This window comes from Diceros bicornis, chromosome 20, assembly GCF_020826845.1.
Source record: "Diceros bicornis minor isolate mBicDic1 chromosome 20, mDicBic1.mat.cur, whole genome shotgun sequence".
Classification (NCBI taxonomy): Eukaryota; Metazoa; Chordata; class Mammalia; order Perissodactyla; family Rhinocerotidae; genus Diceros; species Diceros bicornis.
In genome coordinates this window covers 6,161,078-6,175,181 of record NC_080759.1, presented here as the reverse complement: position 1 = coordinate 6,175,181, position 14,104 = coordinate 6,161,078, and the positions used below count along the sequence as shown (strand labels likewise).

At 55.9% G+C, this 14,104-nt stretch overlaps 1 protein-coding gene across 5 annotated transcripts; it reads left to right on the top strand.

The window, feature by feature from the left end:
* Nucleotides 1-3,207: 3,207 nt before the first annotated feature.
* Nucleotides 3,208-12,335, top strand: FKBP8 (FKBP prolyl isomerase 8). Of its 5 annotated transcripts, XM_058563788.1 has the most exons (9): nt 3,208-3,298; nt 4,651-4,961; nt 7,283-7,452; nt 7,570-7,658; nt 7,974-8,194; nt 8,816-8,988; nt 10,753-10,830; nt 11,264-11,395; nt 11,796-12,335. In XM_058563788.1, exons 2-9 carry the CDS (start codon nt 4,676-4,678, stop codon nt 12,063-12,065), a joined length of 1,419 nt encoding a protein of 472 aa, XP_058419771.1. In that variant the 5' UTR covers nt 3,208-3,298; nt 4,651-4,675; the 3' UTR covers nt 12,066-12,335. The 5 variants fall into 5 exon arrangements, with proteins under 5 accessions (XP_058419771.1, XP_058419770.1, XP_058419769.1 ...); XM_058563787.1 differs by lacking the exon at nt 3,208-3,298 and having other exon boundaries at nt 3,962-4,961; nt 7,977-8,194; XM_058563786.1 differs by lacking the exon at nt 3,208-3,298 and having other exon boundaries at nt 3,963-4,961.
* Nucleotides 12,336-14,104: the final 1,769 nt, after the last annotated feature.

Sequence of the window (14,104 nt, the reverse complement as noted above, 5' to 3'; positions counted from 1 at the left end):
GCCGGGGCGGAGGCTGCTGGGAAAAGTGGAACCACAGCTCTGTCTGCAGGCTGCAGCAGAAGAGGCCCAAGCTGGAGAAATCAAGCTTTTTGATGGGTCCCTTGGGCTCTGTTGGAGGCCAGGAAACATTTACAAGGGTCCTGGAAGGGGTGGGGGTTGCACATCGGGCCAAAAGGGACTTGGCTGGCCTCAGATGTTTTGTGCACAGTGGAGTGGAGACAAGAAAATATTTCCCTCCTTTGTGTGTTCAAGGGAGAGGGTTGGAAGTGATGGGAACACTCAGTCAGCTCAGTGATGGGGCCACTGGTCTGGGGAAGGCCTAAGTCTGGGGACTGGAAGCCTTTCTTTTCAATTTTTTTGCCACTTCTTTTTCCTACATAACACTCATCACAGCTGCAAATTAGATACTTAACTGCATCATTCTTTGTGCAATATCCAGCTCCTTGGCTGGAATAAAAGCTCGGTAATGGAAGATACCTAACCCATACTGCCCTTCATCACTGTGACCTTGAACAAGGTAATTACCTTCTCTGTGCCTCAGTTTCCCCATCTGCAATATAAGGATAACCTTACCAAAACACATGCACCCAGTCCTAAAGAAAGCAAGAAAGCAGAGAGAAGAGCATAGAGCAGGTAGGACAGAGAAAAAAACACACAAGATGGCATATTTTAAGTCCAAATAGGTCCATAATTACATTAAATGTAAAATACACCAAATGCACCAATTAAAAGACAAAGATGGGGGTCTGGCCCGGTGGCGTAGCGTTTAAGTTTGCGTGCCCCACTTTGGTGACCCAGGGTTTGCAGGTTCAGATCCTGGGCGCGGACCTGCACACTGCTCATCAAGCCATGCTGAGGCGGCGTCCCACATGGAGCAACTAGAAGGATGTACAACTACAACTATCTACTGGGGCTTTGGGGAGACAAAAGGAAAAACGGAGGAAGATTGGCAACATATGTTAGCTCAGGGCCAATGTTCCTAAAAAAAAAAAAAAAATTTCCTCCTTCGTTTAAAAAGAAAAAAGACAAAGATGGGCAGACTAGACCAAAGAGCAAAACTCAACTCGATGCTGCTTATAGGAGACACATGTACAACATGAGGATACAGAAAGGTGGAAGATAAAGGGTGGAGCATTTAAAACAGGAACCAGGGGCCAGCCCGGTGGCGCAAGCCGTTAAGTGCGTGCGCTCCGCTGCAGCAGCCCGGGGTTCGCCGGTTCGGATCCCGGGCGCGCACTGATGCACTGCTTGGCAAGCCATGCTGTGGCGGTGTCCCATATAAAGTGGAGGAAAATGGGCACAGATGTTAGTCCAGGGCCAGTCTTCCTCAGCAAAAAAAAAAAAAAAAAAAAAAAACAGGAGGATTGGCAGATGTTAGCACAGGGCTGATCTCCTCACACACAAAAAAAACAGGAACCAAAGGAAAGCAGGTGTGCGACCTTAACACCAGACAAAGTCCACTCTAAGGCAGGAAGCATGGAGATAAAAGGGACATGTCATAACAATATAAAGTTCAGTTCACCAGCAAGATATGATAATTGCAACTCTGTCTGCAGCCAATGACATGGCCTCCACATATCAGAGTATTTGTCTCATAAGACTGATGTAAGAATTAAATACATGTAAAGCATTTGCCTACACCTGTGATACCTAAGTGCCAGCTGTGATTATTAGTGTTTTAATTGTTGGTGTTCTTAGTTTGTATTAGTTTATTATAGTTGTTTATGTATTAGTATGGTTGTTGGTAAGTTTACTACGGTTCCTCCCACCCCAAACAGAGGTGGGACTGGATAGGCAAGTGATTCCACTGTGCAGATAAAACACAGAGGTTCAGAGGTGGACGGGGACTAGTCCAAGGCCCTCAGGATCAGGACTGGCCCAGGGTTTATTTGACGTTCCTTCTCAGGCAATTTCTCATGTATCTCTGCTGCCCTATCACCTCTTCTGGATGGCCAGCCTGCCTTCCTTCCTTCCACAATGATTTCCCCGTATCCCCCACCCACCATTGTCAGGCACTGTGTAAGCCTCAGGGCTAAAACAGTGAGAAACAACAGACCGTTCCCAGACTCTGGGGGTCTTCCAATCTAGTGGGCAAGGCAGAGGTAAGTCAAATGATGGCACAGATACAAGTAAATCAGTTATGATGTAGAGGTTCATCGTGCCAAGAGGGCAGCCAATCAGGGCAGCTGGCCTTGCCTTGAGGAGGTCAGGGAGAGCTTCCTGTAGGAGATGACCTTGGAGTTCCAATCTGACAAATCAGTTACCTCCAAAGCCAGTTACCTCCTCCACTGTTATCTACCTCCTAAAGCCACTGTCCCATTCATTCATTCATTCAATTATTCATTTATTTATTAAACTCCCATAGACGCTAGCCATTATTCAAGGAGGTGGTGGGGACAAAACAGGCAAAATTCTTTCCAGACTGGAGCAGAATGGGGGTAAGTGGGGGAAGCAAAAGAATGAACAAGGTCATTCTGGAAGGGGGTAAGTGCTGGGAAGGAAATAAAATAGAGCGAAGGAGAAGTAAGTGCCCCCTACTTTCAAAACGTGATAGATAAAAACCCTTCTAATCGTTGCTGCCACCTTCTCCGGGGCAGTGGGCACCTTGTCACTCTCCAGCAGAGGGTGTAGGGAGGAGGAACTCCCAGAGGCCCTGCTCAACTCAATCACTCACCTAGACCTTATTGAGCTCCTCCTGTATGCACTAGGTAACCTTCCAGGGATTAGACAAACCACGCAAGGGGCGGGGGTTCTGCGTGCCCTTGGGCACGTTGCTCTCCCTCGGGGCCACATCTATAACTAGGGCTTCAGGGTGGGTTATCCAGCAGTCCCAGAGCCGCCCTGTCAAGCCTGAGCTCCTTAAGAAAATATCATTTAGTGCTGTCCTCGCAGCAGCCCCCAGGGTGACAGTGCGTGGATACGGGTGTTTATCCCCATTTCGCAGATGAGCAGGATTAAGCTCAGATTACAGCGGTGAGTCGCGCCAGGCTGCGCGGCGCTGACTGGCAAATAGACTCTGGTCCGAAGCCCTCGCCTTCGCCCCCGCCCCCGCCCCCGGTGGCGCGGTGGCCTCTGCCCCTTTAAGAACGCCCAGCGAATACCTGCAGGAAGGGGGCGGTGCCAGCGCCCGAGACGGATGTGCGTGTGGGCCACTGAGCGCTACAGTCGCGGCGGCAACAACCAATGGGCGCGGTGGGGGCGGGGCCAGGCTCCCGAGCCTGGTTCCCGAGGCGCGGCGGCCGCGGCTGGGGGCGGGGAGGGGGGCGCAGGACCCCAGGCGGGGGTCCCGGAGCTGGAGGCACGTGTAGAGGGGCGCCGGAGGCGCCGGGCCGGCCGAGGGCGCTGCCTGGGTCTGGCCCGGTCCGGAGGCCGGCGCGGCGGGGGCTATGGCCGATGGGCGGGGCGAAAGGCCGCGGGGGAGGCGAACCGGGGGGCGCGGCTGGGCAGTGGCGGCCGGGGGTGGGGGCCACCGGTGGCAAGGAGAGCGGGTGGGGGCGCTGCCGGCAGAGACGTGGCGGGCAAGGGTCTCCTGAGGGGTGCGGGCAGTCGGGGGCCTCAGATTGGTGGCGTCAGACAGGCGTGGGGCGTTGGGGGCCTGGGTCGGAGGTTGACGGAGGGCCAGGCCTGGGCGGGGGGGGGGGGGGCGTCTGGAGGGCGTGGGGTGTTATGGGATCGGGAGGGAGGCGTCAGGAGACTTCGAGGTGTTTACGGGGCGACGGAGCGGCTGCGTGGGGAGCTGGCCCGGGCTGGGGGCAGTGGTTGGGGGAGGGAGGAGGGCGATTTATGTGGGCGCAGGGGATTGTGGGGGTGGGGGCTGGGAGGGTCTCAGAAAATGGGGCGGGAGGCCGGAAGGAGCAGGCAGGTGAGAGTTGAGAGGGGATTCTGTGGGTTAGAGTGACGGCTCCACCACCTCTGAGCTTGGGGCCTCGGGGAGGGAGACAGTTCTTGATGGCCCAGGGAAGAGGCTGTGAATGCAGTGGGGGGTCTCTACCACCCCTGTAGAGGAGGCTCCTCTGAGAGGGTGCCCTGGAGGCCTGAGGAGAGGTGAAAGAGCTTCCAGGGAAAGGTTTGGGCCAGGATCCCTGGTGTGTAGGGGTGGTACTAGGTTCAGGGTATGGAAGGAGAAGGTTTGGGGTTTCTGAGTGCCTCCCCTTAGGAGCCCTGGTAAAGATTCAATTCCCTTTCTGTTGGGCTCTAAAAATAGCCTGCTCAAGACCTCAGGGGCTAACCTCCTAAAAAACCTCAGCACCCCCTCTTGGCGTGTAATCAGATAAAGTGCCAGGTTCAAATCTTGCCCCATGCAGTTGGCTTGCTCTGTGACCTGGGGCAAACCACTCTGGGCCTCAATTTTCCTTTTCTGCAAAACATGAGGGGATGTTCCCTACTTCCTGTGGTGTTTATAAATATTAAATAATAATTAGGTCCTGTAATAGCTAACACTGTTTGAGCCTGATGTCCCCAAGGCTTGATGCTTGGTGGCTAAATCCTCTAGACAAGCCAGAGTTGTTGCTCTACCCACTGTGTAGATGAGGAGACTGAGGCCTGGAGCCCCTGAGGCACACGGCAAGGATCAGCAGTGTGGGGAATGGATGCAGAGAAGAATTTGAGGGGCTGGGTGGGATTCTTACCCCTGTCCATTCCCTTCGCTAGGGCCAATTCCCGTCCCCCCAGCAGCATGGCTTCCTGTGCTGAACCCTCTGCCGTGGGCCCTGAGCCCGCCACCCTGCCACCTGCTGGAGTCCCACCGCTTGAGGACTTCGAGGTGCTGGACGGGGTGGAAGACGCAGAGGGCGAGGAGGAGGAGGATGAGGACCTGAGTGAGCTGCCGCCACTTGAGGATGTGGTGCGGCCCCCACTGGACGAGGCTGAGCAGCCCGGGGCCCTGGCCCGAGAGTTCCTGGCAGCCATGGAGCCCGAGCCCGAGCCCGCCCCGGCCCCGGAAGAGTGGCTGGACATCCTGGGTAAGGAGCAGGGGTGGCTTGGGTGACCCACAGGGCCCAGAAGCTCAGGTTCAGGAGTGACCTTGGCCCAGGCCCTCTCCTCCCCTGAGCCTCATTTTCCTGTCTTTGCTGTGGAGTATGTTGGAAGTCAAACGTGGTAACCGTGATGATCGCCAGCCACAGGCAACTGCTTGAGGCGCTTCATGTTTGTGAACCCCTTTCATTGTCACACGCGCACTCACAATGTGCTACGTCCCTGTTTCCCAGAGCGGCTAACAGAAGCTCAGAGAGGCTGATTCACCCGCTCAGGACCACACAGCCAGCACACCAGGTGCCAGCAGGTCCCAACCCCCACTGGCTCTTTTCTCAGCATTTGTCTGGCAAGTGCCTGTCCCCTGAAAAATGTGTCTTAGGGTCAAATAGATCTGGGGAACATCCCCTTTTGTTCATCCCTCTGTCTGGTTCATAGTATCTATTATAGTTCTCATTGCTCAGAGAAGTCCTGCAAGAAAGAAACTAGGAGAACCCACACATGTGCCCCCCACATACCCCAAAAACTCTGGAAGCAACTCCCAAAGCTACAGAAATGTATTGCTGCTAGTGCTGATATCTAACATACTAAATAAGGCTACTGTCCACACAAATAGTAGAAAACAGAATTACTACTACCATTAATACTAATGATACTAAAGCCACAGTGTCAAATAATACTGACGCTAATGAAACAGGATTGTTACTAATATCACCTCCACTACTCCTGATAAAAAATGTTACTACTTCTAAGAATAACACCAGCTAATAATTACTGAGCACTGGTTCTGTGCCAGGCCTGTGCATTATCTTATTTTATTCTCACAACAACCCTGTGATATAATTCCTGCCGTATCCCCATTCTGCAGATGGGGAAACCAAGGCTCAGAGAGGTGAAGCTCTTCTCCTCTACTGATAGTAAGAGCTGCCCTGCTCTGCCTCTGAGCACAAGGCTGACTCTATTGTTTATATTTGAGCCAGCCACTTTCTGAGGTCAGAATTCTGGCTTGTAGACAAGTAAACTGAGGCCTTGAGAGGGGACGTGAGTTGCCCAGAGTCCATCCTGCTGAGAGGCAGTGCCGGGTTGTGACCCTGCCAGCACATCCACCATTAGTGCCCAGAAACCTCAGGACACAGGGGTCCCTCAGGATTCACTAGTTCAGTTGTTCTCAGACTAGATGCAGGGGCATGTACAAATTGGGAAGCAGTACAGAAACTTGAAACATTCTAGAATATTACAGAATATGCATAGATAACTCTGTGTCCCTAACCTTTAGATTAGGGTCCAATGGGATTTGTGGTATATTCCAGTCATCGCTGGGGGGGCTCTGTGAGTGGATTCCTGAGGGCACTGGGCTTTGTGCCTGGCACTCAGTAGGTGTTGGCTGTGGCCATTTGGCCATTCCTGCAATTGTGGGAATGAGGGAAGCACAGTGGTCTCCTCGGGGGCTGTGGGGGCATCGGGCTGCTTTTACTTATGGGCCCTTTGGCTCTGTTTAACTTTTAAATTCAGTGGTGTGATGCTTTAGTGGGGTCACACTCCCAGTGTCACAGGCATTCTGCAAACCAAGCAAACTGCTCACCAGGGTATTGCCGGGAGACCCCCTGATCACCCTCACTTCATGGCTGGGTAAATTGAGGCCCAAATGACACAGGACTGAGATTGGAACGGGGTGGGGGTGCTCCAGAGTCTCTTTTCTGGGTGTCCCTGCCACCCTGACTACTTTGGGCAAGACAGCTTTTCTCAGCTCTGCTTTTGCTGAACCAGATTTTCCTTTTTTTCTTTGTGAGGAAGATCAGCCCTGAGCTAACATCTGCCAATCCTCCTCTTTTTGCTGAGGAAGACTGGCCCTGGGCTAACATCCGTGCCCATCGTCCTCCACTTTATATGGGACGCCGCCACACCATGGCTTGCCAAGCGGTGCGTCGGTGCACGCCCAGGATCCGAACCGGCGAACCCCGGGCCACCACAGCGGAGCGCGTGCACCTAACCGCTTGTGCCACCGGGCCGGCCCCTGAACCAGATTTTCTTAAGATAATGATCAGACCAGGCAGTGTTCGCTGAGCCCGTCCTTGGGGCCAGCATCATTACCCCCTAGATCCATCCCTTCATGCCCAGTGTCCAGCCAGAGACACTGAGGCCCAGAGGCATGGGGTCACCTGCCTAGTACGTGGCAGAGTGACCATTTGAAGCTCAGCTTGTGCCCCAGTGCTGGGCTACCCCTGGGATGGATGGAACTTTGGGGGGGCTCAAGGAGTAGGTGCCCTCTGAGCTACCTGGTGACAGGCTGCTTGTCCCTGGTCCCTGGCAGGGAATGGGCTGTTGAGGAAGAAGACGCTGGTCCCAGGCCCACCCGGGTCAAGCCGCCCTACCAAGGGACAGGTGGTCACTGTGCAGTTGCAGATGTCACTGGAGAACGGCACACGGGTGCAGGAGGAGCCGGAGCTGGTGTTCACCCTGGGCGACTGCGATGTCATCCAGGTGGGGGTGGGGTGGGATGGAGGCGGGATGGGGGAGGAGGTGGCTGAGTGGGTTGGGAGGTGGGCCGGGGCTGCGCTGCACCTGGACCTCGCTGACCCTCATGCCCTGCACACCTAGGCCCTGGATCTCAGCGTCCCGCTCATGGATGTCGGGGAGACAGCCATGGTTACTGCTGACTCCAAGTACTGCTATGGCCCCCAGGGCAGGTGAGAACCTGCTGCCAGCAGGGCTCCCCAGCTTGGGCGGGGGAGGTGGGTGAGGCAGATGCCCCCTCATCTCGCCCCATCTGCCTGCACATTTTATAGAAAAGGAAACTGAGGCTTAGGGAAGGCAACTCACCAAGTCCTATAGCTCGTGGGTGGCAAGAGTTACCGCCCTGTGTTTTACCGAGGAGGGAATGATAGCGGGGCCAGCTCTGGGCCTTGAGCTCTTTCCCACCTGCTCCCGAGCCAACCCGGCGTGTCTGGGGTTCCATCATGGTGGCTGCTAGGCCTGAGTGCTCCCCTCGCCCCACCCCCTAGCAGGAGCCCCTACATCCCCCCGCACGCGGCCCTGTGCCTGGAAGTAATACTGAAGACGGCCGTGGACGGGCCTGACCTGGAGATGCTCACTGGGCAGGAGCGCGTGGCCCTGGCCAATCGGAAGCGGGAGTGTGGCAATGCCCACTACCAGCGGGCTGACTTCGTGCTAGCCGCCAACTCCTACGACCTCGCCATCAAGGCCATTACCTCCAGCACCAAAGGTGATTGACAGGTCCAATCCCTCCACCTCCCCTGCAAAGGCATCCACTAGTGCCAGAGACCTCAAGCCACAGAGGGCCTTAGACTCAGAATGTTCTAGAATATTCCAGGATGTGGATAAATGGTCAGCTGTCCCTAACCTTTAGGCTAGGGTCCACTCCAGACTTGTGTTATATCCCAGATCCATGGAGTGTTAGAGGACACAGGTGATGTTGGCGTGTGGGTGACTGTGACGACGTCAAGCCACGTGCCCCGTGGTTCAGCACTCACTTCGCTTAGGCTCCGTTTGTAGACTCCTTGGGAGTGCCCTGAGGACGGTGCTGTTAGAGATGGGGAAACTGAGGCTAGAGAGGCCCGAGGTCCCCTGAGGAACAGGTAGTGGAGGCCCCAGCACTGGGAGCTCGGAGCCCCCCCACTTCCCGTGACTGGGACGCTCAATTAGAGACCCCTCCCCTAGTATCCTCCACCACCAGGTGCAGAGAGGATGGTCTTGGCTTGGGTCCCATAGCGAGCTGGGCCCCTTTCCCTGAAGTAGAAGGTGGCCAGCTCCTCTGCAGATGGGCGCTTGTGGGGGGTCAGCGGCATGGTGACCGCTGCCTTGGTTGGCCGCCATCTGCCTACAGTGGACATGACGTTTGAGGAGGAAGAGCAGCTCCTGCAGCTGAAGGTGAAGTGTCTGAACAACCTGGCGGCCTCGCAGCTGAAGCTGGACCACTACCGCGCAGCACTGCGCTCCTGCAGCCTTGTGCTCGAGCACCAGCCAGACAACATCAAGGCGCTCTTTCGCAAGGGCAAGGTGGGCCTCAACCACAGGCAGACAGACTATGGGCCACGGGCAGATGGGCACAGGCCAGTGGCAGGCAGGCTGCAGGCCGGCTCCCCCAGCCCAGAGCAGTGGGACTGGTCCTGAACCTAGGATTTGAAAAGGGCGTGGGTGTCAGCCAGCTGAGTTCTCTGGGGTACAGGTGGGGAAACTGAGGCCCAGACAGTGCAGAGGTATAACTTGAGTCACAGCAATTCATTGAGGCTAGACTCGAACCTCAAGCCTTGGATTCCTTCCACTTCCCTACACTACCTTCTGGCCCAGTGGTGATTGCTCTTCACGTATAATCCTCCATGGCTCCCATCTCTCTCAGAAAAAAGCCAGGTCGCCATTGCAACCCTTGGGGCTCTGAGCCATCTGATCTGCTTCGTGCTATCGCCTTCCACCTCAGCTCTTGCTTCTCTCCATCGTGCTCAGCCTCCTCACTGCTTGCTGCCCAGGCCAGGTCTGCTCCCACCCCAGTGCCTTTGCATAGGTTGTGCACTCTGCCCAAGACATTCATACCCTATATGCCCCCATGGGTTCCTCCCTTACCTCCTTCAGGTCTTTGCTCTGATGTCACTTCCTCAGGAATCCCTCCCTGCCACCCCCATTCTGACCCCCTGTTCTATCTCCATGTTTACCATGTCGCTATCAGCACAGGCCAGTGTCATGCTTCTTGTCTGTCTCTCCCATCAAAAGGCAAAGATTTTGTCTGTCTCACTCACTGCTAGGTCTCTACCTTGCAAACAGGGCCAGGCACACAGTAGGTGCTCAGTAAGTGGTGGGGGAATGTAGGGGTGAATTTGGTCTGTGCAGACTTGATCTTAATTGCTTTTGCCCCATGTCTCTTCATCCTCACAGCAACCCTGGGGGTGGCTTTCAGCACCTTTTAGCAGAAAACTGAGGTGCAAGCAAATGCTGGGTCACCTAGAGTGTTTGTGAGCGACTTGAGCAGGGTCTCCCTCCAGCCAGCATTTTTTAAGCACTTGTTGTTTGTAGAATTCTCCATAAAAAATCCCTGTTTTTGAAGGATTTATAATCCTCTTGGGGGCAGTAGGACTGTCTGCTCGTGTTGCCTCACATGTTTGGATCTGCTGGTTGAAGGTGACAGAAACCTACTCAAACAGATTGCAGCAAAAGGAGGAATCGATGACTTGTGAAACTGCCAAGTCTGGGGTATCTGGCTTCAGGCATGGGATCCAGGCATTAGTGTTGTGGGGATGTTGTGTCTGTCTGCTGTGGGTTTCCCTCTGAGGCAGACTCCTCAGGGTGACCAAGATGCTCCCCACTGCCCCCACCAAAGCTCCAGGCTTCTATCTTTCTTATTTAGAAGCCGGCCTCCCAGTGGTACTAGTATAGCTCAGGCTTGTTCCCATTGACTGGCTTGAGTCACACACCTGGCTCTGAATCGTTCATTGTGGCCCAAGCTTTGGCAACATCCAGTTGGCTTCTTGAGCCAACAGCCAAGGTGGTGAGGGAGGAGGAGGTGAGGCCAGTTCCCCCAGTCTTCTGCACAGGCTGAGACAGAAACACAGAGGAAGGAGCAGGTTGGGGAGACAACACTGAGCCCAGTGGGGCGCTCCCAGAGTTTCAGGTCTCGGGAGAGCAGTGTAAGGGAGGCTGGACCCCAGGGTGGTTGCTGGAGATAGATTTAGGACTTGTCAGGGTGGCCAGGAGCCTAGCAGGCCTGGGTTTCTTGAAGGAAAGCGTGACCCAGTGTGGGTTCAGAGTGATGCCACCTACTTCTTCCCACAGGTGCTGGCCCAGCAGGGCGAGTACAGTGAGGCCATCCCCATCCTGAGGGCGGCCTTGAAGCTGGAACCTTCCAACAAGGTGAACGGAATGGGGCGCCCTGGGCACGTGCCCTGCTGGCCTGTCTAGGAAGTCTGTCCTGGGGTCTGCCCCTTGTTCTTGCTGTGACTCTCCCTGTGGTGTTCCTACCGGGGCAGTGGCAGGGAGTGGGTGGCTGAACGGCCCCAGCCAGCTTGCTGAGACCCTCATGACCCCTGCAGAGGTGGTCTGGGCTCACTGCCACCCCCAAGGGTCCCAGAGGCCGAGGCCACTGCCAACCTGGCCAGTGCTGATATCCTCAGCTTTCCTCCCAGAACCTTCTTCTCTCTTGGCCACCTTGTGCTCCATCCCATGTCCCAGTGGTCCCAGCTTCCAAGTGACCAAGGGCCCCGGAAAGGCAGAGTGCCAGCGATGAGTGTCAGGTTGGCTGCTGCCACCACATGTTCTTAACTGAGCTGACACCTGCCTCTCACAGACGATCCACGCAGAGCTCTCGAAGCTGGTGAAGAAGCACGCAGCCCAGCGGAGCACAGAGACCGCCCTGTACCGGAAAATGCTAGGCAACCCCAGCCGGCTGCCTGCCAAGTGTCCTGGCAAAGGTGCCTGGGTAAGCTGAGGCTGAAAGGCACAGGCAGCTCCCAGAGAAGGGGCAGGGGCTGTGGGCAGGGCACACCATGCAGAGGGAGTTTCTTTATTTTGCAAACATTGATGTCTTCATCAATCGGGCTATGCTGAACCATACTGGAGACACAGGCCCCAGCCGTGTGTGACCAGGGCCAGAGCAGGAGATGGAACACAATCTGGAGGACTCAGGGTGGGAATGATGGTTCTTCTAGAGGGGATGGGGAGGTGTCCTAGAGGAGGGGACATTTGGCTGGAGTTTTGATGCATGAGTAGGAGTTTGCCATGAGACAAGAAAGGCATTGTCAGGCAGTGGTTTGCTGGGAGGACTGTTTGTGCTGTGTTAGTAGCTGAGGCCTAAGACATTAGTCTTGACTGCTCTCCAGCCTCTTCCCTTTATCCACAGTCCATCCCGTGGAAGTGGCTGTTTGGGGCGACTGCTGTCGCCCTGGGGGGCGTGGCGCTCTCTGTGGTCATCGCTGCCAGAAACTGACTGCCCAGGTGGCTGCCACCTCCTCTGCACACCATGGACCCCACCCTGTGCTCCCGAACTTCCCCAGACTCCTTGTCCACTGCCCTATCTAGCCTATCCCCCTCCCCTGGGGGGGTGCAGCGAGGTTTGGGGGTCGTGTGGCCCAGCAAGCAGGAGGGACTGAGGCCCTATAGGAGGAAAGTGAGGCAGGGCCGGGGCCCCACGTCCAGCCCAGAGGGAGGGGGCCCTCATTCCTCCAGACCCAATTCCCACCCCGACTCCCACCCCCCTGAGTTAGGTCTCAACAGGGGCCGGCCTCAGTTTCCCCTTCCCAACAGGCCTGGGGGCAGCCCTTCTCCCACCCAAACCTTGTCCAAGTGCCATCCCCTCTTGCCCTGCCTGCTGCCCTCTGTCCAGGCTCCCCCCACCGTGAAATAAAGCCTCCCACCCCACAGTCTGCTGGCTCTGGAGCCTTCTTCCAGCGTCGCTCAGGGCCGGGCCAGAGATAGCCTGTGCCCCATGCAGGGTCATGCAGCACCCTGGTGTAGCTGAGCCAGGACTAGAGTGGGGTATCTCCTCTCAGGCCACAGCAGACCTGCTTTACAGAGGGGAAACAGGCCTGGAGAAGTGGGGCAGTGTGCTCAGGGTGCCCAGCTAGACTCCACAGGAGTTCACACCCAGCTATGCTCGTGACCCCACCTCTCTTGGCCTGTTGCCTCACCTGAAAATGGGGACTCCGACAGGACCTAATGGAGCTGCGCTGCAACTGACCCCTGGGGTCTGGCTGGGCAGGAGCAGAGCCAGTGTGGGGGCCCTGGAGCAGGATTGAGCCTGCCGTGTTCAAGGGGGGTGAGCAGCAGAGCTGGACCCTGCAGGTCCTCAGGGGCAACAGGAGGGGTTGGGGTTGATTCCCCACGGAGGAGCTCCTCGATGTCATTTGGTCCTCCCCTCAATGCTGTCCACCGTCACAGCCAGGACAGGCAGAGCTGGCGTTGGGGCCTGCGTCGGCTCAGCAGCCTAGGCCCTTCTCGCTGCTCCATCCTGCCTCCTGGGGAGGGACCTCCACAAACAGCCTGCTGTGGGCGTCTTGCCTGCACCCTCCTTTTGCAGCCCAGGCGGAGAGGCCGCCAGCCACAGCCTCCTAGCAGGAGTTGCGTGGTCAGGCCCTGACTCTGGGTCTTTGGCCTGATTGCTCCAGGGCCCTGCTCTCTGGGCCACCTGGCTGACTCTCAGGGCACAAATCTGGGGGTGGCTTGAACCTGCTCCTCATCGCCACCATTCAGTCCTCTTAGGCTTCTGCTTTGTCTTCAGACAGGGTGGGGGGTGCTGTGGGTTGGCCAGGCTCTCTGGGCCTGAATTCCAGACAGGAGACCCCCTCTCTCCTCAATCTCACCAACCTCAGGCTGCGAAGCTGGCCCGAGTGGTGGCCAGTGGGACCATAGGCTGCTGGGTGACTTCCGGTCCTGGGTGTGAGAGTCACACTGCTGTCCTTCCTGAGTGCCGATCGCGTGCGGTGTGGCCTTAGTCCACTGGGTACCCACGGTGGCCTCATTCTGTGCCCACTTTTCATATATTCTGGGCACAAGTCCTTTGTCAGGTATATTGTGAACATTTTTCCCACTGTGGCTCACTTTTCATTTTCTCGCTGGTATCTTTCAAAGAGGAGATGTTTTAATTTTTTTTTTTTCCCTTTTTCTCCCCAGAGCCCCAGTAGATAGTTGTATGTCATAGTTGCACATCCTTCTAGTTGCTGTATGTGGGACGCTGCCTCATCATGGCCGGACAGGCAGTGTGTCGGTGCACACCAGGGATCCGAACCCTGGGCCGCCAGTAGCGGAGCGTGCGCACTTAACCGCTAAGCCATGGGGCTGGCCCCAAGGTGTTTTAAATTTTGATGAAGTCCAATTTATGTTTTTTTCTTCCATTCTATGTACTTTTGTCAATATTTGCTGAGCTCAGTGTGTAGACATTGTCCAGGTTTTATTTTTATTTTTTATTATTTTTTTTGTGAGGAAGATCAGCCCTGAGCTAACATCCATTCCAATCCTCCTCTTTTTGCTGAGGAAGACTGGCCCTGAGCTAACATCTGTGCCCATCTTCCTCCACTTTATATGGGACGCCGCCACAGCGTGGCCTGACAAGCGGTGTGTCGGTGCACGCCCGGGATCTGAACCCGGGCCGCCAACAGCGGAGCACGCACACTTAACTGCTACGCCACGGCGC

Bases quoted from the DNA above. Each gene is read 5' to 3' on its own strand.
- FKBP8 (XM_058563786.1), top strand. From the start codon at position 4,586: ATGGATGCAGAGAAGAATTTGAGGGGCTGGGTGGGATTCTTACCCCTG. The intron at 8,195-8,815 runs GTGATTGACAGG...ATCTGCCTACAG, and splicing joins CATTACCTCCAGCACCAAAG to TGGACATGACGTTTGAGGAG. The intron at 10,831-11,263 runs GTGAACGGAATG...TGCCTCTCACAG, and splicing joins AGCTGGAACCTTCCAACAAG to ACGATCCACGCAGAGCTCTC.